The sequence below is a fragment of the Lycium ferocissimum genome, chromosome 2 (genome assembly GCF_029784015.1).
Source record: "Lycium ferocissimum isolate CSIRO_LF1 chromosome 2, AGI_CSIRO_Lferr_CH_V1, whole genome shotgun sequence".
In the NCBI taxonomy this organism is placed as follows: domain Eukaryota; kingdom Viridiplantae; phylum Streptophyta; class Magnoliopsida; order Solanales; family Solanaceae; genus Lycium; species Lycium ferocissimum.
In genome coordinates, this window is record NC_081343.1 from 67,995,883 (window position 1) to 68,018,489 (window position 22,607).

A 22,607-nucleotide genomic window follows, 5' to 3' on the forward strand; every position below is an offset into this window, starting at 1 on the left:
CAACTATAATTTTCTTTTACCAAAGTCACTTAACTATATTTTCTAACAGAAAAGTCCCATATGTCGAAAAATTCAACTTCCGATGGGTGATAATTTTTTACTATTTTATTTATTTTTAACATTTTTACTAGTTTATTTACTTTTAATTTACAAATTCAATTAAAAACTCGAATCAAGTTCAACCCAAAATTCATATCTAACCGATAATAGTCTCTTACTATTTCTTTTTAAACAAAATTAAGTGTAATAAATACAAATTCAATTAAAAAAAATTCAACCCGACCGACCAAAATACGTATGCAAAAATTAAAATACTCTTATTCTTATTTAGAATTTGCTACTATATATAAGAAGCATATCATATGCTATATCAACCATTTATGTTAATAAAATATAGAATCAATACTCTTCCTCATCTGCAAAGAATAAAAATATATTACTTCATGATTCTTTTTTATTAGAGATTTCAAACTGTGCAACTACAATTAACTAGTATACGTATACCGTACCTTGACGCGGTCGTAAAAAAACATAATTGCGTATCAATATCAAACTTTTTAAAAGGAAAAATCAAGTTTTACTCACTACCATATTTTTGTCGTTTATCATCATTACCATATTTTTGTTGTTTATCATCCTCTATAAAGTTATGTGACAAAAGAATTGTGGATAACATTTGAATTTAAGTATGAAACATATATTCATGATTATCATATTTTTATAATCTTTTATCATACTCTATTTTAACATTTCGGATTCACCTGCGAATGTCCAATATAATAAGAAAATGATCTTAACGATATCTAAACTCAACAACATAATTATCATCTCTTTGTCAGTAAAATAATTGATGTGGTCTCTTAAATTTTAATTGTGAAGTATTCATTCTGTATTGTTCCTTCAAAGGAAAGACATCTCAAATTGTTTGTCTCTTTCGCGCGCTATTCACCAATATCATATCCTTATCACCTTACGATGACTATGATATGAATGGTGTTGGGGACATTCCCTTCCCCGGTTTGTTGATTTACATTTCATTCAAGGTCAATTATGGGTACTCATTCGTTAATTTAAATTTTCCAATTAGTTGATTTAAATTTTATTCACGGTCAAATATGTGTGACCTTGTTGGAAATAGAAATTATATATGACCTTGCATTACTTCTAAACTGTAAAGCGTGACACAAACATGAGGGGAAAATTAAGCGAAATAGGAAGAAACACCAGGAAAAAAAAATTAAGAAGGAAAGATATAAATAGAATTTCTACACCAACATCATATTCCTTATGATCATCTTTATATTTATACAAGAATTTTTTTTTTTTTTTTTTTTTGCGAATTTTAAGAATAAGAAACTCAAGTCCCTAGGCTCGAACTCCTCCCTAGTTCTCTCTTCCACGTTCCTCTTCCTCTTTAGTCCTATTTGCAAGAACAATAGGCCATATTCTCTGCAAAAAAAATTAAATAAGGTATTTCCTAAAAAAATATGTTTCCTTTCTCTTGTTCAAAGTTTGATTAGAAGTATAATAACTAAAGTTATAAGTATCTGGTTAAAAGTATCGATGGGAAAATAAATTTGTGGAGATACGAAATCAAGAACTACCCTGCATCTAGGTTTCTTCCGATGGCATGAATTTGTATATACAGAAAATTGGAGTTTTCCTTATGCCTCTTCTACAATGGCTTTTTACTCTTTCTCTTTGTTCGTCTCCTTGATTTTTTTATTTTTATTTTTTACAATGGTCCATTCTCATCTTTTCTTCCAGGTTTTACTATAAACGTTTTAACAAAAAAATATCTATTGCTTCCCCCTAGTAATTACTTTTACTATCTCAAAACCTCCATCACTGAGACTTAAGAGAGGAGTCAACACAAGTAAATAAAGAAAAAGATAAGGAAAAAGGTTTCAAAGACTGAAGCTTTTTGTGAATGCAAAAGGAAACTCACCAATCATTGTCTGAAACTCCAATTCAGCAGACACATTTTAAAGCACTCAAAATCAAGCCAAAACTCGTTCTGCCATGAAAATGATTTTTCAAGGTTTTAAGTTATGTGAATTTTGGATATGGAGAAGAAATAATGGTACATGATAAATATAGAGTATTGATATAGCTTATATCGGTAGTTGAAGAGATTGTCACGCCCCGAACCATGGTGCGGGACGTAACACGACACTTCGAGCCTATCTACGTGTGGCCAAGCGAACCAACAGTAGGCGGATCAACATGTGGTATACTGATATCTAAGTATGATAAACACATGCCAATCGAGTGAGAATAACCCCGATTTGAAATATATATGTGCAAAAGCCAAAAGGGCTAACTCAACAATCCAACAAAATACTGAAATATTTGACCGATTGTAATCTATGAAGCCTCTACTGAATAAGGAAATACTGACTGACTACCGGGACAAGGCCCCCGGCATACCTTAATACTGAAATACTGTCTGCTAACTAACTGAATATAAAGATAAAGGTAGGGCCTCGGAAAACTGAGGCTCACCCTTGACTAACTGAATCTGAAGGCCTCCTAGCGAGTTGCGTCTGCATCCTGTATATCGGTATTTGCATCATGAGATGCGGGCTCCAAGCAAATGGGACGTCGGAGAATCGGAATTATCGTTATGTAAAAACCGAATGAAATAATAAGTCGAACGGAAACGGATCGAAATGCGATAATTGGATCGAACGAGAGAAGTAAAGATATGGATACTCCTTGTCCTGAATAATGAATAACCTATTTACTGTCTGTGACCTTAGGTCCAATAATAAAAATATAAATGCAAAATCTGTGGCATGATGCCTAACTATACGTATACATAATCTGTGACCTTAGGTCCATATTCGCAAGGGCCCGACGCCCTAATACAGTATTCAATAACAAGCAACGAGAGACGAGATATAGCGATAACATGATGCGATTCTACCGATTATGAAGATAAAAGCTGTAACTTGTTCATAAAAATCCTAAACATTCATATTGAAACTCATGAGATACAATTCACAAGTCTATATTGACTACATACTGAGTTAATGATATTTAAATTAATCATCATGAACGAATTAAAACTATAAGCCTAGAAGATAACGATTCTACAACTATTCAAGAAACTCGGCAAAACCGTATTACCGAAACAATTTACTGATAAGTATGAAGAATGAGGCGTAGGGAGAATCATAAACATTCCCTAACATAGATAGTTAGCCTCACATACCTTATTTGCTTCACAATCCTTAATCTAAAAGTCTGAATTCTGAGAAGAACCCAAAGCTTTGTGTCTCAAACCTTATCCGTGGTTTTCATGAAAACCCTAGGTTAAGAACAATGAATTCTATCTTAGATTATCTAAATACATGATAGAATTTGATTGGAATGAAGAACTTGCTTACCTTAGAGTTCTTGGGGTTGAAGAGGAGAAACAAGTCGTGTTAGGGCTTTAGGAACTGGTAAAAATAAAATTAGAACTGAAATCGAGTATTTATAGGTTAAAAGTGCGAGAAATACGGACCAAAATACGGTCGATTTTTGAATTAGGTCCGTAAACCTCGACCGTATTTAAGCATGTTCAACGAACGAAACACCGTACAACTCACTGAAATACGACCACCAAATACGAGTTTCGATTTGAAAATACGGTCCGTATTTAACTATGAAATTTCCGGAGCCAGTTTCCAAAATGCATAGCTAATGCCACATTACGATTTGAAATACGAGTCGTATACTGAAATACGATCCGTATTCTGGGGCGTAAATCCCCATCTGACAACAGAAGAGAAATTTTCAATTCCCACATTCTTTATCCATTTTTTTTTCTAAGTCTAGAATCGTGGTCAAAGCTTAAGTTAAAGGTCTGTGATGTTATAGCGATACATTGAGACTGCTAGATTTGATGATTATTTCAGTTTTTTTTTCAATTATTAATTCTTTATGAGAAATATTTTAATTAGGGGAGAGTTATTGCACTTCAAAAGGCAAAAACCTGGAAAATGAGATGCTATGTTGGATGATTTAGACTTAACATTTAATTGGACTTAATTACAATCGATTGCTGTATTTAGTTGAGCTTTATGATGCTTCATCTATTATTTAGTAGCAGAAATGAACCAAAAAATGTAAAATAAATTGAGAAAATATCAAAAAAAAAAAAAAAAAAAAAAGGAAAAAAAGATAAATGCCAATGGAGGCCATAGAGAGGTACCATGGATTGTCTATGTCTAGCTTTATATTATATATAGATATAGATTACCACAAATCCCATTCTTAGGTGTCTTTCCAAGCAGACTCTAAAGTTGTTCCTCTTTCTTATTTCGAACCGACCCAAACTATGACACCCACTCACTCTGACGACTATCTACATCTCCTTCTAGTCCGCTATCCACAGATGCAATTTCCTACAACCATTAGTTAAGCACCTAAAGGCTAGAAAATCATTGGGATATGAAGGAGGTGAATTCTTTTCTATTCTTTGATTTCGAATTTAAAGTTTGGTTCCTTTTTTTTTTTTTTTTTTTTGTGTGTGTGTGTGTGTCTCTCTCTCTCTCTCTCTCTCTTTCATGTTCTTGTTAATGAGCTGCCAAAGTAGACTACATTCTAGTGAAGTCTTCATGCTTTTGGTGATAATCTGCAAGATGGTCATTAAAATGAAGGAATCCTGTTCTAAATTACAATAATACATATATTTCATCATAAGTTCACTAGTTTTGCATTGACCCTTACCATACTATAGGATACGTGCAATAATTCACTTGTGCGCTCACATCGGATAAGAAACTCACAAAAGCCAAGTTTCCTGTTCTAAATTCAAGATAACCAACTAGACAACCTATAGTGTGAGCTTACATGGGAGAAGAAACACACACAAGCCAAGTTTCTTGTTCTAAAACTCAACATAACAAGTTTTCTGATTGAATTTGCTGGTAACCCATGGAGTTAGTCGAGCTAGCACGCAAGCTAGAACTTAAGTGTATTTTGTTTTCTGAAGTCGTGTTATCTTGTGGGGGTTAAGGAGTGAGTTGATGAACTGTTGGTTTTGATGAAGAGATGCAATATAAATGGAAGCACTTGGTCGCCTGCTCGAAAAACTAGAGTTAGATGTAAAAATTTCTATGCCCCACCTCTTGCACCTTGGGTCTAGACATCCAAATTTTACCTTTTCTTACACCCTCCATATGTGTTCTATTTTGACTGAAATCAAAATGCAGTTTGGATTCTTGAATATGCTTAAAAAGTCTTCTAAGCATTATTGTGGTTGCATATAGTAAACATGGATCGTGAATTGGAAGTGCGTCGGGTGGCCGTTCGGGGTCGGGGGCTGGTGCTCGGAGGATCGGGGCGTTTGGGGGGTCGGGGTGCCACTAGGTGTGTCGCTGGTAAGTACTTGGTGCCACCTAGGATGAAGTACTATGAGCTGCAAAAACTCCTCAAAAAACTTCATCAACGCTACATAGATATCGGCGGGTCAGCACGAGGTAGACACTATATGGACAGTCCCTCTGATGTCCTGGCGAGATCAGAGTGAAGGCGGAAGTCCTGCTCCGCCCTAACTCGATAGAGTGGGCGGTCAGAACTCTCCGGAACTGGAGTGCGAGAGCCAAAATGTCCTGAAAAAAAAAAAACTTTTGAATAAAAAAGTGGATAGGGGAAAGCAGTTATACAATACACAAACATGTTTTCGTTGTAAATAAAGATTTTGTATTTTACTTGCCCTATGCAACAAATCAAGAGAGAGTTAATTTTTTCCCTTCAAATTAACCCTTATTATTAAGTAATAATTTTTCATACTAATTGGAGTACTAGTAGCAAAATTTAGATTTCAGCAAGACCATTAATAGGGATAATTTAGTAAAATAAGGATTTAATTAATATTTTCTTAAGTGAGTGCAAAATACAAACTTAATAAGTAAAAGCAAACGGAAGATATTTCGTAAACTTTTTAATAATTAATTATAAATTGACTAGTTTTACGAGAAATTTCCCTAAATTGGGATGACAATCTGTGCAAAGCTCTTCCTCTGTTTGGTTTCACTACTACAATAAATAAATAAATGAATACATTATTACAGGTAATATAAAATGATTGCGCGAATATATAAGACCAACCCATCATTGCCTTTTCGAACATAGTTAATATGTTTGCCCCCCCCCCCCCCCCACAAAAAAAAAAAAATAAAAAAAAATAAACCCATAAAGCAGCAATTTGTATATAAACTAATAATGAAATTAAACACGTAATATTTTAGAATAACAAAGTTGTACGGGTAATAGGAATTTAATTACCTTTGTCAAAGTATCTTGTTCACAATCTTCCTCCTTAATCTCATTACCACGCCCTACTTGAGAATAAGAAAGCAAGATCATCATTTAGTTGAAGAAATTGAAAGCAATCAAAAAAGAACTCCAACGTTGATAAAAGAAACTAAACATTATTGCGGTAGGGAATTCTCCCGATTGGTGGTAAGTTGGCGATCTTGTGAGAGCATCACCGTCGGTAGGGAGTTTCTATAGTAGTTATTTAGAAGAAGAAGAACTTTGGCTTATAATGAGTTACAAGGATCTGTTCCGGAGTCACTTGGGAAAATGATAAGTTTGGAATCGGCGAATCTATCCAATAACATTCTTTCGGGTACGATTCCAAAATCACTAGAGTCAACTTCGGTATCTGAAGGATTTCAATGTATCATTCAATAGATTAGAAGGTGAAATCCCAAGTAAAGGACCTTTTCTTAATTTCACCTCTCAATCCTTTATGGGAAATGGAGAGTTATGCGGCGATTTGCTTTTCCGGCCTTGCATGACTAGGTCATTTCATCAGTCAAGAAGAAGCAAATTGCTACTGATTATACTTGTCCCATTGGGAGCTTCACTGATGGTTCTTGCTTCAATAGTTGTGTTTATGCTAAGGAGACGTGGGAACAGAGTCCAACTCAAGCCGAATCCTTACCTGCAAGAACAACATTAGCAAGGATTTCATACATTGAAGTTGAAAGGGCAACTCAAGGGTTCGACCAATGCAACTTGCTAGGCTTTGGAGGTTATGGCTGCGATTTACAAGGGGAATCTTTGCAAATGGGATGGTACGGGCAATCAAAGTGTTTAATTTACAGATTGAAGGTGCATTCAAGAGTTTTGATTCTGAATGTGAAGTTTTGCGGAACCTTTGCCATAGGAATCTTACCAAATTTATCACCAGTTGTACTAACTTGGATTTTAAAGCTTTACTTCTGAGTACATGCCCGATGGAGGCCTTGAGCGGTGGTTACATTACGATGGTTACTTCTTGAATATGATCCAAAGATTAGACATAATGATCGATGTTGCGTATTACTGCTGGAATATCTCCGTCATGGTTATGCCACGGATCGTTGTACATAGTGACTTGAAGCCTAGCAACGTCTTGCTAGACGAAAGGCTGATTGGACATGTGAGTGACTTTGGCCTGGCCAAGTTATTGGGAGAAGGGGAATCTATTGCTCATACTAAAACACTTGATACAATGGGCTACATTGCACCAGGTAAATTTCTTTTCGTCCTTTTATAATTGCATATCAGTTCTTGGTTCTTATGTTATGTATCACCTTAGAATTGGGTAAAAGCTTGAGTGGATAGCTTAATTTAAGAAAATATAACATATCACAGATTAAGCATGAGAAAAAGGTTATTGAAAACATCAAAATATGACTATGTCAAACTCTATATTCATGCATCGACGAAGATAAAGAAAAAGAAAGTTGTGGTCATATCGTATCAATCTTTTTTTTTAATCAAAAGTTTCCCCAGAGAAGACTAAATAGATAATCCAAAGGAACATGGGGGGCTATGCACGACCTCTACAATACAAATATACATACTAGGAATGAGGAATTCGTCACACTCTGCAGCTTACCCGGAGAAAAAAGAAAAAAAAGGAAAAAAAGGGTTGCTCCTCGTAATGAAGCATACAAAAAGATATCTAGATTCTAGGATTTTTAGAGCAAGCAGAGAAGACTCAGCCAGGATAAAAAATAAAATTGCCTCTCCTCACTCGGATTCTAATGTTAGGCTCGCCTACTACGTGATTCTTCAATGTGGATATAATTTTGAAAGGAAGATTTATAGCCTCGGTGAATAAGGTAGTTATTTTGCATTGTTCGACCAAGTTAGCGAGCGTCGATCGGCAGTGTTACCTTACTCTTAAGGTATGTGTGAAAGTGAATTGGCAAAGTGAGCTCATAGATTGAATCTGTATGATATCATCTTTAATCTGCCAGAAGTCATCATTTCAATTGATAGCCTTACTCTTGTTTCATTCCCATTATACCTTCAGTTTTTAAAGTTTTTATCTATTCAAGGTAGATTCAACTATTTTTAGTATCTAGAAAATATATAGATATTATTTTTCATTTATTTATTTGGCTTGTCAAGAAACTAATTACTCTTGTAACATTGGATCAGAGTATGGATCAGTAGGATTAGTTTCTAGAAGATGTGATGTGTACAGCTATGGCATTATGCTCATGGAAACTTTCACAAGGAGAAGGCCATATGATGAAATGTTTCACGAAAATTTGAGCATGAGGAGTTGGGTCTATAATTCACTAACTGTCGCAGATAATATTATTGATGTCACCTTATGGGAACCTGAAGAGACTGATTTTGAGAAGAAGTTGCAATTTGTGTCCTCTATTTTGGAGTTGGCATTGAATTGCACCGTTGAATCTCCTAATGAGAGGAGGTACGAACATGAAAGATGTCCTTGCAAATATCATGAAGATCAAGCATGAATTCCTTCGCAAATGATGTAACAAGGTTTATGCAACGGTAAGTATCCAACTTTTAAATCATTCTAATGTCGTATGGATAGAAATGATCATTTTCGGGAAGTCTAAGAAAAAGGTAAAACGAGAAAGAAGAGAAAACTATTGAAGCTTTGGAACTTACTATTGAGTTGGCTATCCTTATTGTACTTATTGAGTACGAAGAAAACTTCATCAGCAAAGTAAAATAAATCAAGTAACTTATAAGGAGAAGGATCAACATTTTTGTCCATGGAAATTGAGTTATGATGAATTGTTGAAAACTGTACCTTATGTAGATAATGGTTAAGTGAAAAACTCAAGTCTTCTTACTATTAGTATATTTTTCGTGTGACTCAAGTTTGATCCCAGTTTAAAATTTTGTACGAATACTTGCTTTTCGAGGCGTTAGCAAATTTAGTGACCCCGATTGAGATGACAACCAACATTTGGTCCAGGTACACTTTCTTGTTTCTTATGTTTTTCTCTTGTGCAAGTTTTGAGTGTATGTGTGTCAAATAACTTTAATATATAAGATGTGTACTAAAGTTGGCATGGAGAATGCCTTGTATAATACTGATGATCATTATTATGTACATATCAGCTTGAAGTCGATGCAAAGTTTGTTATATCTCGCATTTTGCACGTTGGAATATTTTAAGACAATCGCGGGAAGTTAAGGGCAAGGCCATTTTAGGTTTGTTTTAATGCCTGAAGCCACTTATGAATATTATTATTGGTGTGGAATGTTAAGGGCGAACTCGGAATTTGGAAAGTGTTACTAGTTCATGACTTCTTGGAGAAGCCAAGTGGCCGTGGGTCCCACCCGTGGGTGGCCAATTATTTTAAGCCATGAAAGGGGGTGTATGTGTTCATTTTATATTGGAAGGGTTAAATATATATATGGAGAAAGATGACCATGCAAAGCAAAAATTCATCCTTGTGACTTAAGAATTTTCTAGAAATTTGAAGAAAATTGAAGAAAAAAAGAAGGAGAAAAAGACGGCCAAGAGGGCTGGTTGCTGACCGAACCAGCCCTATCATGTTGATCATGAAAAATTGTTTCTTCAAGCTTTTATATCAATTGGGAGGTCCTCGTCAACGTGGAATAGTTGTTGGAACGAGAAAAGCGCTTGTTGTCGCAATTTGTCAATCCTAGCCGAGGGAGAAGTTGGATGGAAAAAGGTGAGGTTCAATCTTCTATACATGTTCAATAGATGTTTGTACATGTTGTGAATAGGGATGTTCACAGTTTTGGTTAAAACCAAACCAAGCAGAATAAAAAATCGACATTTGGTTTGGTTTGGTTTGGTTTGGTTTAGTTTTAAATTTGAAAAATTGATAATATTTGGTTTGGTTATGGTTATAGTAAAAAATAACCGCAATAAATAACCGAACCAAACCGATAATTATATACATAAAATTTATAATTATTTATATATATAATATTAACTTTTCATAAATAATTAAAGATATTTTATACCTTTTAATTATTAATTTAATTTTAGTCTACTTATTTTTAAGGCCCACGTATCTTAAAAAAAAATATCTCAGAATCAACAATCCGAAACCCACTCTAATAAAATTCGTAAGCATAAGGGTAAAAAGTAAAAATCCTACTATCTCTTTTCATTTTACATTGCCATCGGCATGTCTTTCCCTCGATATGCGGACAAAGTTCGCCATGGGCCGTGAGAAAAAAGAACTTCATAAAATTTGAAGAATGTAGAGAGAGAATATTTGAATTGTCACGGCTAGTCATAAATTGAAAAAGAAACCGAACCAAATCGAACTATAGGCAATAACCAATAGGTGGTTATTATTTTACTTGGTTTGGTTATGGTTTTAGACATTTAAAAATCGACTAAATTGGTTTGGTTATGGTTTTAACCAATAACCGACCCAAACCGAACCATGAACACCCCTAGTTGTGAAGTGTGGAAACGAATGAAAAACGTGAAAATAGGGATGTTGTTGTGTGGCCGAGTATATGTGGTATGGTATGGAATGGATGAACTAATTTATTTAGCATGTTGGATTGTTGTGTTATGAATGGTTGTGCATATTGTAACGTGAAGGAATGAATAGAATTCATGAAATTATGGGTGTTGGTATGTCGTAGAATGGTGTTTTGCTTGTGGAGGAAGAATGAATCAAATTTATTTAGTGTTCTTGGCTATTGTTGTTGAGAATTTTATGATGAGAATGAATGTTTGATGACTTATGTTGAAGTTGTAGTGTTGCGAGGTTTTGGAAACTTTATATAATTTTAATATAGTTTCTTGTATTTATGGAAATAATGTTGTAAAGGTGAGGATTAGGAGCGCCATTGATGAATTTGAAAGAAAGAAATGTATTATTAATGTTCTTATGGCATTTGGAAGATTTTGGGTTGAATTGAATATTGAAGTGTTGCTAGAATAATTGTTAGTATTGTTGATAGTTTGGCCGGGTTGAATTCCCGGATTGTTGTTGATTGAAATTGGCGAGTTATATTCGGGGATGGTATATTTACGGGGAGATCTTTGCCAAAATCTCGACGAGAATATAAGTGAATCTATTTGAGAAGTCAAGACGAGCGTTGATTTAGATTAAATTCCTAAAGTCCTTATAACGATGTTTGGTATACTGTGACAAATTGTAGATTTTGGCGAAATTGGAAGTTGAATTTGGAGCGGCATACAAAGCGGAAAAAAAGGTATGTAAGGTCTTACTCTTCCCATGCTGGCATGTCTTAGACATACTAGGTTGGATATGAACCTCGGGGACAACTCGAATTTTCTCAGAGATACGAGTGCCTAAAGTTTTCCACTTTTTCATTCGGTAGATTTGAATTAGAGGTTTCATGAATAGTTGGAAGAATTACCTAAATATCTAGAAATTGCACAAATGAGACCCGACTACCTTAAAACCCTTACAAGTGACGTCATAAAAATGTAACGTACGTAAATTGTGTACGTCGCCTCGTTAGACTTGAGGTGGGCCCATTGTTCCTAAATTTTCTTTATTGATCGTTTATTAAGCGATAAGTGTTGTAACTATTCTAACGAAGTATTTCTATGATAATAATGGTGACGATGATGTCGAAGAGAATATGTCTATGATGGGTATGAGAGAATGATTCCATGACTAAGAGTCTCAAGTAGGATTCATATGAGTATGAAAGTATCAAACTAGATCTTGATCCTCGATTACATTCCTTGGTTATGACCTTATTTTCTAAAGACCCAAAGTATATGAGTTGACGTCTTCTTACAAGGTTTATGGTTTCATTCTATGTTTTCTCTTATTCTTCGTTGACGATCTCGCCTTATAACACTAGTTCCTTCAAGGTGAGACATGATGACCATGATTACTCCATGTAGTACGATCGGAGGTTCCAGGCAAATCGTCAACCGGGTAGAGTTGTAGCTTTCAGGCTCATTGCATGTACATAATTAAGTATGTTTTTTTATAACACGATGCCTACGTAGGCGAGCGATGTCACGCGCGTGATGAGCGGCCAAGACGGCACCTTTGTTATAGTGGGCGGTGCTCTCGGACGCGGGGAGGCACCGGACGCGAGAAACGCTGCACGTTCCTATATGGACGGGCGGTTGTCTGCCCGTCTACGTGGTCGGGCAGCTTCTTTTACAGATATTTATATGTTTTTAAAAAAAAGCTAGCATGCATGGTATCAGCGAGGGGCACTCGGATGTACGGTGCTTAACACGTATTATGCTCGGATAGCGTTGCACGCTAGTACCTATATGGACGAGCGTTACCACCAGCCCCTGCTCGGTGGGCAGGTTTGCTGTAAATACCCGTATGTCGTTTCGAAAAGGTAAAGTTGGCTTACATGATGTCACTTTAAAGAGCGAAACGGAAGGTACGAGTTGTTAATAGGCTACATCTTGTGCTTTCTAAGCTTTATATCATGATGTTATGTTGTTACTGCGCCATGCCATTCACGTTGTTCGTCATGACCGCACCTTCGAGTGGTCTCGTACCACTTGTGGTACACCGAACGAGTTGAAAGCTATTATAGAAGATGTTCCGGCGAAGTTGGCGAGCTCGTTTGGTTGAGTGTTCGCAAAGTCGAGCTTGCCGATGGGAGTTACGGAATTTGATGTTAGAGACTTGCGGTAGTCATGAGTATAGAGCGTCGGTTCGCGGCGGCTACGTCGGCCGTGTGTCGGTTTGTATTATGACATAAGTTTTTTACGGGATTACGGGTTTTATTTGATGCGGAACGACAAAAAGAATATTTCGGTAAGGCTTTATTATGTATATGTGACTTAGAGGTGAGAAAGGAAAAAAAAAATTATGTACGTAATAGGAGTTGGAGGGTTCGCTCGGCTCGGGTATAGAATCGGGTGTAATCACACGAAAATAAAGTCGGGGTGTGACAAAGTGGTATCAGGCCGAGGTCGATACAGGGTTGTCTGTAGAAGTGGGTAATAGGTAGAGTCCTGTTTATGAGTGTGAGCGGCCACGATTTATAAACGAGGAGGTTTGCGGGGCATTTAGGAATTGATGACATGCTTTACGTATTTGTGATCGTGCGATAGAGACGAGTCATGAAAATAAGACTCTCGCATCGCTTCGAATATGCGACGGAAAATGGCAAGTCACGAGAGGGTAAATTTGGATAATTGTGCAGCTGCCAGGCGGAAGCCACAGACATTTGGAATGTGTCATATAATAGTATGTTCCGTGTGATATTGTCGATATTTACTTTACCTTGAATCTTGAATAGTAGGAGGGATAAAGGAAGTTACACGAGAATGGACACGGCAACGAGGAAGGAGCGTGGAAAGGAAATACGCTGAAGTAGGCGATAAGTAGATACATTATTTCGGAAAAGGTTAGGGATTTGGCGTGGCGATGAAGGTGTGGTCGGCTACCGTGAGGTCGGAAGCCACAGATAGAAAGTGAAGTCGTACGCACGGGTGAAAGGTGACCATTGGGAATCGAAAAAGGGCAAGCAGTAGTGCACGAAAGAAAGGACGTGTTACGAAAATGTCTCGAGGTGCAGCAAGGCCTGCTCGACCCCAGCCTCTAATCGTATGACAAAGGCCGTATGAGAGACGGACGCATTATATCGATATTAAGGCCAATTCCACCGAAAGTTTCGAAGTTAAGCGTGCTCGAGGTGGGAGCGATTAAGATGGGTGACCCTTGGGAAGTTTACAGAAGTGCACATATTCGGACATAGAGACAAATAAGAGGTTAGAGTAACCTAAGGGATACTAGGTGTATAGAATGGTTGGAAACCGCTAAGAAGACGCGTGGGACGAAGCGAGGCTAGCTCGGTGAAGAAGACGAAGCGCGCACGATCTGGAATTAGGATAGGCGAATAGCGTTTGGAGAATGCGGGCTAGTTGATAGTAATTATATATGTATATATATGAGTGTGTAAGATGTCGGTATGATTGTATCGGTGGACATATGGTCCCGTGGCCAAAGTACGGTGTAAGGCGTCAACCCAAGTAAGGATCACAGGGTTTGAGTACTAGCGAAGTAAACGGTACACCAAGTGTTGTAAAGTAAGTTGTTATTATTTTACTATAGGTTGGGATGAGGATACATAAAAAGGAATAAAATTATGTAACTATGTTAATGTACGACGACGAGGATAGGAAGAGCGGAAGTTGTAAGAATTTGGTACGAAGGACAAAAAGTAGCGAGAGACTGACTTGAGAGATATGGACGCATGCATTTATAATACGAAACGCGTAGTTGAGGGAGAATCACGGCCGGGTAGGAGCGAACAAGTGAGACGACATAGACGGAAGGAAGAAAAAATTTAGGGTAAAGAAGTTTCGATATGATAGGTAAAGTTGGAAAGAAGGTGAGGAATAAGGCATAGCGAAGGCCATGCTGAAAGGCGGTAGCGCGTAGGAACCGCAAGGGGGGGAAACGTGTGAGCTGGTCAGGAAGGAAGGAAACTTATTAGCGAAAATACGAGGTTCCAAAGCATATCGGTCTATCGAAGGGGATGCATGAAGAGGTAGAAACGAGTTGGTGCGGAGGGTAGGAAATGCATGACATGGAATGAAGATTCACATAGAGGCGAGAAGTGCAATTGTAAAGACTAAGATGAAAGATAGAGAATGGGCTCGAGAAAAGACAACTTCTCATGGACTCCCAGGAAGTCTTCTGAACCGAAAAATAAGACTAGTTGAGCAGTCGGGCAGATATTCAAAGAGGAAGGATGTTATATCTCGCATTTGCACGTTGAAATATTTTAAGACAATCGCGGGAAGTTAAGAGGCCAGACCATTTTTAGATTTTTGTTTTAATGCAAGTAACATGAATATTATTATTGGTGTGGGATGTTAATGAACTCGGAATTTGGAAAGTATTACTAGTTCATGACTTCTTGGAGAAGCCAAGTGGCCGTGGGTCCCACCGAGGTGGCCAATTATTTTAAGCCATGAAGGGGTGTATGTGTTCATTTTATATTGGAAGGGTTAAATATATATATGGAGAAAGATGACCGTACAAAGCAAAAATTCATCACTCAGTGACTTAAGAATTTTCTAGAAATTTGAAGAAAATTGAAGAAAAAAAGAAGGAGAAAAAGATTTTACGAAGCGAGAAATTTTGGTTCTTTGACCGAACTTGACCATCATGTTGATCATGAAAAATTGTTTCTTGAGCTTTTATATCAATCGGGGAGGTCCTCGTCAACGTGGAATAGTTGTCGGAACGAGAAAAGCGCTTGTTGTCGCAATTTGTCAATCTACCGATGGGAGAAGTTGGATGGAAAAAGGTGAGGTTCAATCTTCTTTACATGTTCTATAGATGTTTGTACATGTTGTGAAGTGTGGAAACGAATGAAAAACGTGAAAATAGGGATGTTGTTGTATGGCCGAGTATATGTGGTATGGTATGGAATGGATGAACTAATTTATTTAAGATGTTGGATTGTTGTGTTATGAATGGTTGTGCATATTGTAACGTGAAGAATGAATAGAATTCATGAAATTATGGTGTTAGTATAGTCATCAATGGTGGTACACTTTGGAGGAAGAATGAATCAAATTTATTTAGTGTTCTTGGCTATTGTTGTTGAGAATTTTATGATGAGAATGAATGTTTGATGACTTATGTTGAAGTTGTAGTGTTGCGAAGGGTCGTTTTGGAAACTTTATATGATTTTAATATAGTTTCTTGTATGGAAATAATGTTGTAAAAAGGTGAGGATTAGGAGCGCTATCATTTGAATTTGAAAGAAAGACATGTATTATTAATGTTCTTATGGCATTTGGAAGATTTTGGGTTGAATTGAATATTGAAGTGTTGCTAGAATAATTGTTAGTATTGATAGTTTGGGCGGGTTGAATTCCCTGGATTGTTGTTGATTGAAATTGGTAGCCGAGTTATATTCTCGGGATGGTATATTCTGGGGAGATCTTTGCGAAATCTACGTGAAAGATTTAGAAATGAATCTATTTGAGAAGTCAAGACGAGCGTTGATTTAAGATTAAATTCTAAAGTCTTATAACCAATGTTTGGTGTACGCGACCAAATCGTAGATTTTGCCATGAAATTGGAAGTTGAATTTGGAGCGGCATACAAAGCGGAAAAAAGGTATGTAAGGTCTTACTCTTCCTTCTTTTCGGGGTATGTTCTTAGACATCTTTTGGTTGGATATGAACCTCGGGGACAACTCCATTCTCTCGGAATCCGCGCCTAAAGTTTTCCCTTTTTCATTCAAGAAATTGAAAATCAGAGGTTTTCATGAATAGTTGGAAAAATTACCTAAATATTCAGAAATTTTTAACGAGACTGACTACCTTAAAACCCTCACAAGTGACGTCATAAAATGTAACGTACGTAAATTGCACGTCATTGCCTCATTAGAGGCGGGCCCATTGCTCCGGATTTTCTTTATTGATCCGTTTATTAAACGATGTTGTTGTAACTATTCTAACGAGAGTATTTCTTATGATAATAATGGTGACGATGATGTCAAGGAAGAGAATATGTCTATGGATGGGTATGACAAGCATGATTCCGCTGACTAAGAGTCTCGAAGTTGGATTTTATACGAGTATGAAAGTATCGGAAACTAGATCTTGATCCTCAATTCTATTCCTTGTTATGACCTTATTTTCTAAAGACCCAAAGTATATGAGTTGACGTCTTACAAGGTTTATGGTTTAGATTCTACGTTTTCTCTTAACGCTATTCTTCGTTCGACATGACCGCCTTATAACACTAGTTCCTTCGAGGTGAGATACGATGACCGCATGATTACCCATAATGCAATCGGAGGTTACCGACCTTATGTCAACCGATGAGTTGTAGCTTTCACTGGGGCTCCTCGTCGTATCGCTCTATAATTAAGTTTTTTTTATAACACCGTGCACTACGTACGGCCGGCATCACACCGCCGCGCGCCCAACGGCGCGCTGGCAGACACACCACTGTCTGTATAGCGGTTATACCCCGACGCGAGGCCCGGACGCGGGCTTATACACCGTTCTGTATGGACGGGCGCTTACACACCGATCTCCACGTGGTCGGCCGACCTTACTTACGTATATTTATATATTTTTTTTAAAAAAAAAGCTAGCATGCATGGTATCCTCCCCAAGGGGCACTCGGATGTACGTATTACTTCTTTACCCCATGATATGCTCGTGATAGCGTTACACCGTACCTATACGGATCGCGCAAAGATTAACCGCATTCTCCATATGGTCGTGCAAGCATTTTCAGAATACCCATATACGTCGTTTCAAAAGCGAAAAGCCATACATGATATCCACTCAAAGAGGCAAAAACGTAGGCATGTAAAAGCACACCGACTCTATACCGTGCTCTAAGCTTTATATCACGATGTTATGTTGTTACTCTTGCCTTACATACTCGCATACATTGTTTCGTACCGACCCCTTTTCTTCGGCCGCGTCACGCCACGTTGTACACCTGCACGAGTCAAGCTATTATGTAAGATGTTCAGCCGGCTGGCGAGCTCCATTTAGTCTCGGAGCGTTGCCGAGTCGAGCGCTTGCACGCGAGAGTTCGGACCGATGTTAGAGACTTTGCAGACAGAGCCACGAGTATGTAGCGTTTGCCTTCCCCGCGCCGCTCCATCAGCCGATGTGTCAGTTTGTATTATGACATAAGTTTTACGCAGTTACAGGTTTTATTTGATCTGGAAGCAACAAAAAGAATATTTCAGTAAGCTTTATTATGTATATTTGACTTAGAGGTTCAGAAAGGAAAAAAAAACTTTTATGTCTGTAATAGGAGTTGGAGGGTTCGCTCGGCTCGGCATGGGGTCGGGGTGCGTCCATCACACCCCCAAGAAAGGGGGGTGTGACAAAAGCAGTGTAAAATGTTGAACTATAAGCTTGGCTCTTTTGGTTACCAAGTTGAACGGAATTGTCCCAATGAAACAGCTCAACTATAGATTGAACAGACAAATACCCCATATTTTTCACTCACTCGCAATTGATGTATAACATAGATTCTAATGGTGGAAAACACTGAAAGACTGAACCCGCTCGATCACTAACACTTGGCATCTCCTATAATCACACTTTTCATATACAAAAGCTTCACTCCCTTTTTGGTTCATTATATTAGTAATATTTCCATTAATCCTATAACTAACAAACCAGAGATATCTGCATTAATCCCATAACTAATACAAAAGCTTAACTCTCTATATAATAGTCCGTCTTTTCCAAAGTCTGGCTGAACTGTATTTGAGCCCTGGGAAATTGAATCTCTAAGAAAGCTTTTTACTTGGATTCAAATAGGTTAACTTTAAGTGTACCAAAGATCTTCTAGAGGTAAGCTAATCATCAAACTTAATGAATAGCTCTCTACATCCAGGTATTGGAAACTTAAAGGCTGCAATATTCATAGACTTGTCATGAAACAATTTCTTAAATGAGTTTCCAGTGGCAGTTGGAGGTCGTATCAAACTTGATCAATTTTTCTTTAGCACACAATAATCTGACTACATCAACATTCAACAGACAACAGTGACGTGATAAGTTTGACTGTCTTAGACCTCTCTTTTTTTTTTTTCCTGAAACTGGTAATTGTGTATTCCTCAGCATTTAGGACATGCTGAGACCTTCAAAAGTGTTAAGCAGGAACGAAAAAAAAAACCTCTCTGGTCCAATCCCCAAATCGCTTGAGAGCTCTTCAAATATCTCAGGTATTTCAATGTTTCATTCAATGACTTAACAGGTGAGATTCCTTTATGGGTCCTTTCAAAAGTTTCACTAGTCAATCATTTTTGTCCAATAAAGGTTTAGGTGGCCATCCCGAGTTTCCCGTCTCAGTTTGCAATACTAGTCCATCCAGCAACTCAAGAACTAAAAAGCTTTTGCGGATTATTTTGTTATTCGTTGCTGCTGCAATTGTGATGCATGGCTTATCCGGATTATCGTAATTAGAAGATATCTGAGGAAAGATGACAGTGAGAGCACAACCAACTCAATCTCTCAACCAGGACCACCACGGATTTCATATTATAAACTTTTACGTGCAACAAACTCAATCTCTCAACCAGGCATGGATTGTCTCTATCTCAGCTTCTTTATCCAATAATTTGACTTAGTATCTCCTATTCCTTAGCTGTTTTGTTCATTACATTAATATTATCTGTAAAATAAGGGAAATTAGATAATAGTAAATCATTGGTTAATCTGTACTCTTCTTTGACAAATTGCTAGGTTTGATTAAAGAATTCTAATGTTCTCGACCAGGGTAGTTTTAGTTATTAAGTTAAACATATGAATATACTGAAGAGTTACCCAGGTATAACCAAGAAATGGGAAAAGCCATGTCATGTTTGTCCAAAAGGGTGACTATAGTCTTACAAATAGTATTAAATTGAGAAGGAATTAACAATCAGTATTGACTATCATTTGTCCGGTTTCTATACTTTCTATATTTATATGTTGAGGAATTTTCGAGAAAATGCAAATGAATTCAAGAATGACAATCAGTCCATTATGTTTCAACGATCGAAAAATGTGTTAAATTTCAACTCTAACATCATCATTGTTTGTCAACTTCCTCCATTTCTCTTGATTGACCCTGAAATGATAACAACTGCTTGAATTCTTTATTCAATTTAAAAAAAAAAAAAAAAAAAACATTTAGTGGTAATGGGGGTTTATACCTTGGTGTTTACTGGAACACACATACTATTCTAACATAAACACAACCATGAAGAGCAAAACCGATTACCTTTTTCCCTCTTGTAGTTTCAATATGGCATCATTTTCTAATATTATCAGCTACTGCAGAAGTCAATCTCAAAACTGATGAAGTTTCTGCACCAGGTGAGAGCATAGCATATACGACGTATACTGCACCAGGTGAAGCTTCTTGTTTATCTTGCAAATCTTTTCCCCGTTTTGACAGGGTAAACGGATATAGGTGGAATTATTTCTTGAAACCAAGAAACAAAATTCTTCTGCAAAGTGAGTTTCTGGAAAATACCTGTAGATTGTACATCATTTATGGTGAATGAAATATTGTGCGGTAAACCTTTTATCTTGTATAACATTCCTGTTGATCTGAAAGTTTAAGTTCTATGGTGAGAATGTACAGATTAAGGTGCTTTAACTACTATAGCTCATATTAGCAAAAAATTCTCCACCTCAAAGTGAAAGGGAGGCCCGTTTCCTATTTCGTTTACCCAATCCTCAAAACATTGCAAAATCTTCTTTGAAGCAACTTTAATCTGCCCACTTCTCACTTACCAAAAAGCAATAATAACGATCCTCCTTCCTCTCTGCTCTAAATTTTCTATCAAGCCTTTCAAGAGAGAGTTGAGGTCTTGAGTTAAATGGAAGGTCGGAAGGGTGTCATTCAAGCTGGATGGTCCAGCCAAAAGAGAAACACATAGAAAAAGAATGAAGGGAAAAGATGGAACTGGAGAATCAGGGAAGACCAGGCAAATTGCTAATGCTGCGCAGAATGACAAGTTAATTTTCTTTTAACAGAACATCCAGGGTGAATTTTAGTATTTTACAAATTTGTTAAGTTTTCTAGAGATTTACCTACTTTGAAAAGTCAACAATATCGTAATCCAGAAGCAGCTAGTCAGTAACTCTAATTAGTTTCTCTGTGTTTGACAGTTTCTCTTCTTCTTTTCTTTAAGTGAAAGCTGAAAAAAGAACAAAGAAGAAGCAAATAGCTCCTTCCAATCAATTGAATCTGGTGACCACTATACTTGGATATCAAGTCCCGAATATCTAAGGGTTTAACTGAAGTTTTCTCCATTTTAGTCCCTCCAAATCCGAGCTACTTGTTCAGGTATATTTTTCACGCTGGACAGCCTATTGTTTTGTGCAAATCTCATCAGATGTAACTTAATAAACACCAATGTTATTTAGTCTTAGTATAAGTTCAAAGCTGAAATTATCCATCATACCTCAAAATAGCAGCGATTTGGCATATTCTTCGCTTAACTCTGGCATTGTAACTTTGGCTCCTTTTCTGCTGCTGCTGTTGCTTTTTGCTTTGTCTGAACAAAATAGCAGTTATTCAGCACTATATACATATAGTATATTGTTTTGCTAGTTATATATATGATTTAGTGTTGGTCTCTTCAAAACAGAGCCCATTAGCATTGAGGTGTACTCCATACTGCCTTGATGTTGACACCAAACGTTGCCTAGCGAGTCGAAGCTGCAACTAGCTTCAAGGCTTAATCATCGACTTTTAACTGCATTAATGTGTCTGCTTTTTAACAGCAGTAATGTAACGAGCACTCTAGTGTCTTGATACCTGCACAGAATACTGCCTAAGCAAGACGACATGTTGACACCAACTTGCGCTGCAGCTAGCTTCAGTGTTTAATTGCCCCTCAAATGGACTTTTTGCAACACTGATATGTGGTTTCTTTTTCCTTTTTCTCTTTTGTTCCTTTTGAGCAAGATCCCACCTAACTTAGGAGACCATTACATTGATACAACTTGTTAACAAAATGAAATGGCCTAACTCAACAGCAAAAGCTAACACATGGGATAAGGATCGTCCAAACCATATAAGTAAGCTACAGCATACAGCATGTACCCTCAACCTATGTGGGACTCTAACACCACCACCACCACCCCTCCTCCCCGCTCCCCACCCCCCGCATGTCCAAGATTGTACCTCTAGAGGCCCAATACTGACTAAGACCAAGAATAGAGATGGGTTTGGCACATATACCACATTAAGAAAATGGACCTTCAGCGTAATTCAACCCCAAAAGCTAGTTCATGAGATTGAGTACTGCCCAGAACCATATAAGAAAACTACTTCTTATATCCTCAACTAAGGTGAGACTCTAACACAACAAAGTGATATCGAAAGCAGGTTCTTCCAGCTTCTCAAACAACACAGTAGACTCTGAGAAAGATCACAAGTTCGGCAAAATCTTGTCGGTCCCTATCTACTGACCAGTAGACTTAACTTTAGTCAAATGATATTTAGACATTAAAGTTCAAGACACGGCTCTGTAACTTTTTGCCTAAACTATTTCACTTAACAGATGCTGATTAGCCAAAAGAAAAGGATGTTGTTCTAGAGTTATTTTATTAGTAAATTAACCATCAGCGCATTTTAGAATTCACTTCATTAGTGATGGGTAGTGAGGGCATTTAACCTTCGCCACATGTACTGGCCAGAATAATTAAATCCTATTAAAGGCTACCCATGATTCTACTTCTTCAATCTTTACCCAGCTCTCTATAAAAGAGATGCTCTTTAGAGCTCATGTTCTGGGCATAAAAATAAGAGAAGTGAATATCTCAAAGATAATTAAGTCATTCACTTAAAAATGCCTTATTTTGCATTACTTTTTACTTCTTGAACTTGTGC

General features: G+C 37.2%; 3 protein-coding genes across 3 annotated transcripts in view; 1 reads left to right on the forward strand and 2 right to left on the reverse strand.

The window, feature by feature from the left end:
• LOC132047035 (pentatricopeptide repeat-containing protein At3g29290) overlaps positions 1 to 22,607 on the reverse strand; it is a 44,293-nt gene that overhangs the window by 10,867 nt on the left and 10,819 nt on the right. The window lies entirely within an intron of this gene.
• On the forward strand, positions 7,351 to 8,796 carry LOC132048358 (probable LRR receptor-like serine/threonine-protein kinase RPK1). The gene is made up of 2 exons (XM_059439267.1): positions 7,351 to 7,514; positions 8,434 to 8,796. The coding sequence occupies exons 1-2, from the start codon at positions 7,352 to 7,354 to the stop codon at positions 8,760 to 8,762; spliced, it is 492 nt and encodes a 163-aa protein (XP_059295250.1). The 5' UTR covers position 7,351; the 3' UTR covers positions 8,763 to 8,796.
• On the reverse strand, positions 19,743 to 21,823 carry LOC132048359 (uncharacterized). The gene is made up of 3 exons (XM_059439268.1): positions 21,531 to 21,823; positions 21,175 to 21,267; positions 19,743 to 20,237 (listed from the first exon to the last, which is right to left on the reverse strand). The coding sequence occupies exons 1-3, from the start codon at positions 21,560 to 21,562 to the stop codon at positions 20,051 to 20,053; spliced, it is 312 nt and encodes a 103-aa protein (XP_059295251.1). The 5' UTR covers positions 21,563 to 21,823; the 3' UTR covers positions 19,743 to 20,050.

What these genes read in the sequence shown, in the direction of transcription:
- LOC132048358 (XM_059439267.1), top strand. Translation starts at nt 7,352, where the DNA reads ATGCCACGGATCGTTGTACATAGTGACTTGAAGCCTAGCAACGTCTTG. An exon ending in AATGGGCTACATTGCACCAG is followed by an intron (nt 7,515 to 8,433) that starts GTAAATTTCTTT and finishes ACATTGGATCAG; the next exon opens with AGTATGGATCAGTAGGATTA.
- LOC132048359 (XM_059439268.1), bottom strand. Translation starts at nt 21,562, where the DNA reads ATGTCGTCTTGCTTAGGCAGTATTCTGTGCAG. An exon ending in TTAGGCAGTATTCTGTGCAG is followed by an intron (nt 21,268 to 21,530) that starts GTATCAAGACAC and finishes TATTTTGTTCAG; the next exon opens with ACAAAGCAAAAAGCAACAGC. An exon ending in CAAATCGCTGCTATTTTGAG is followed by an intron (nt 20,238 to 21,174) that starts GTATGATGGATA and finishes TACAATCTACAG; the next exon opens with GTATTTTCCAGAAACTCACT.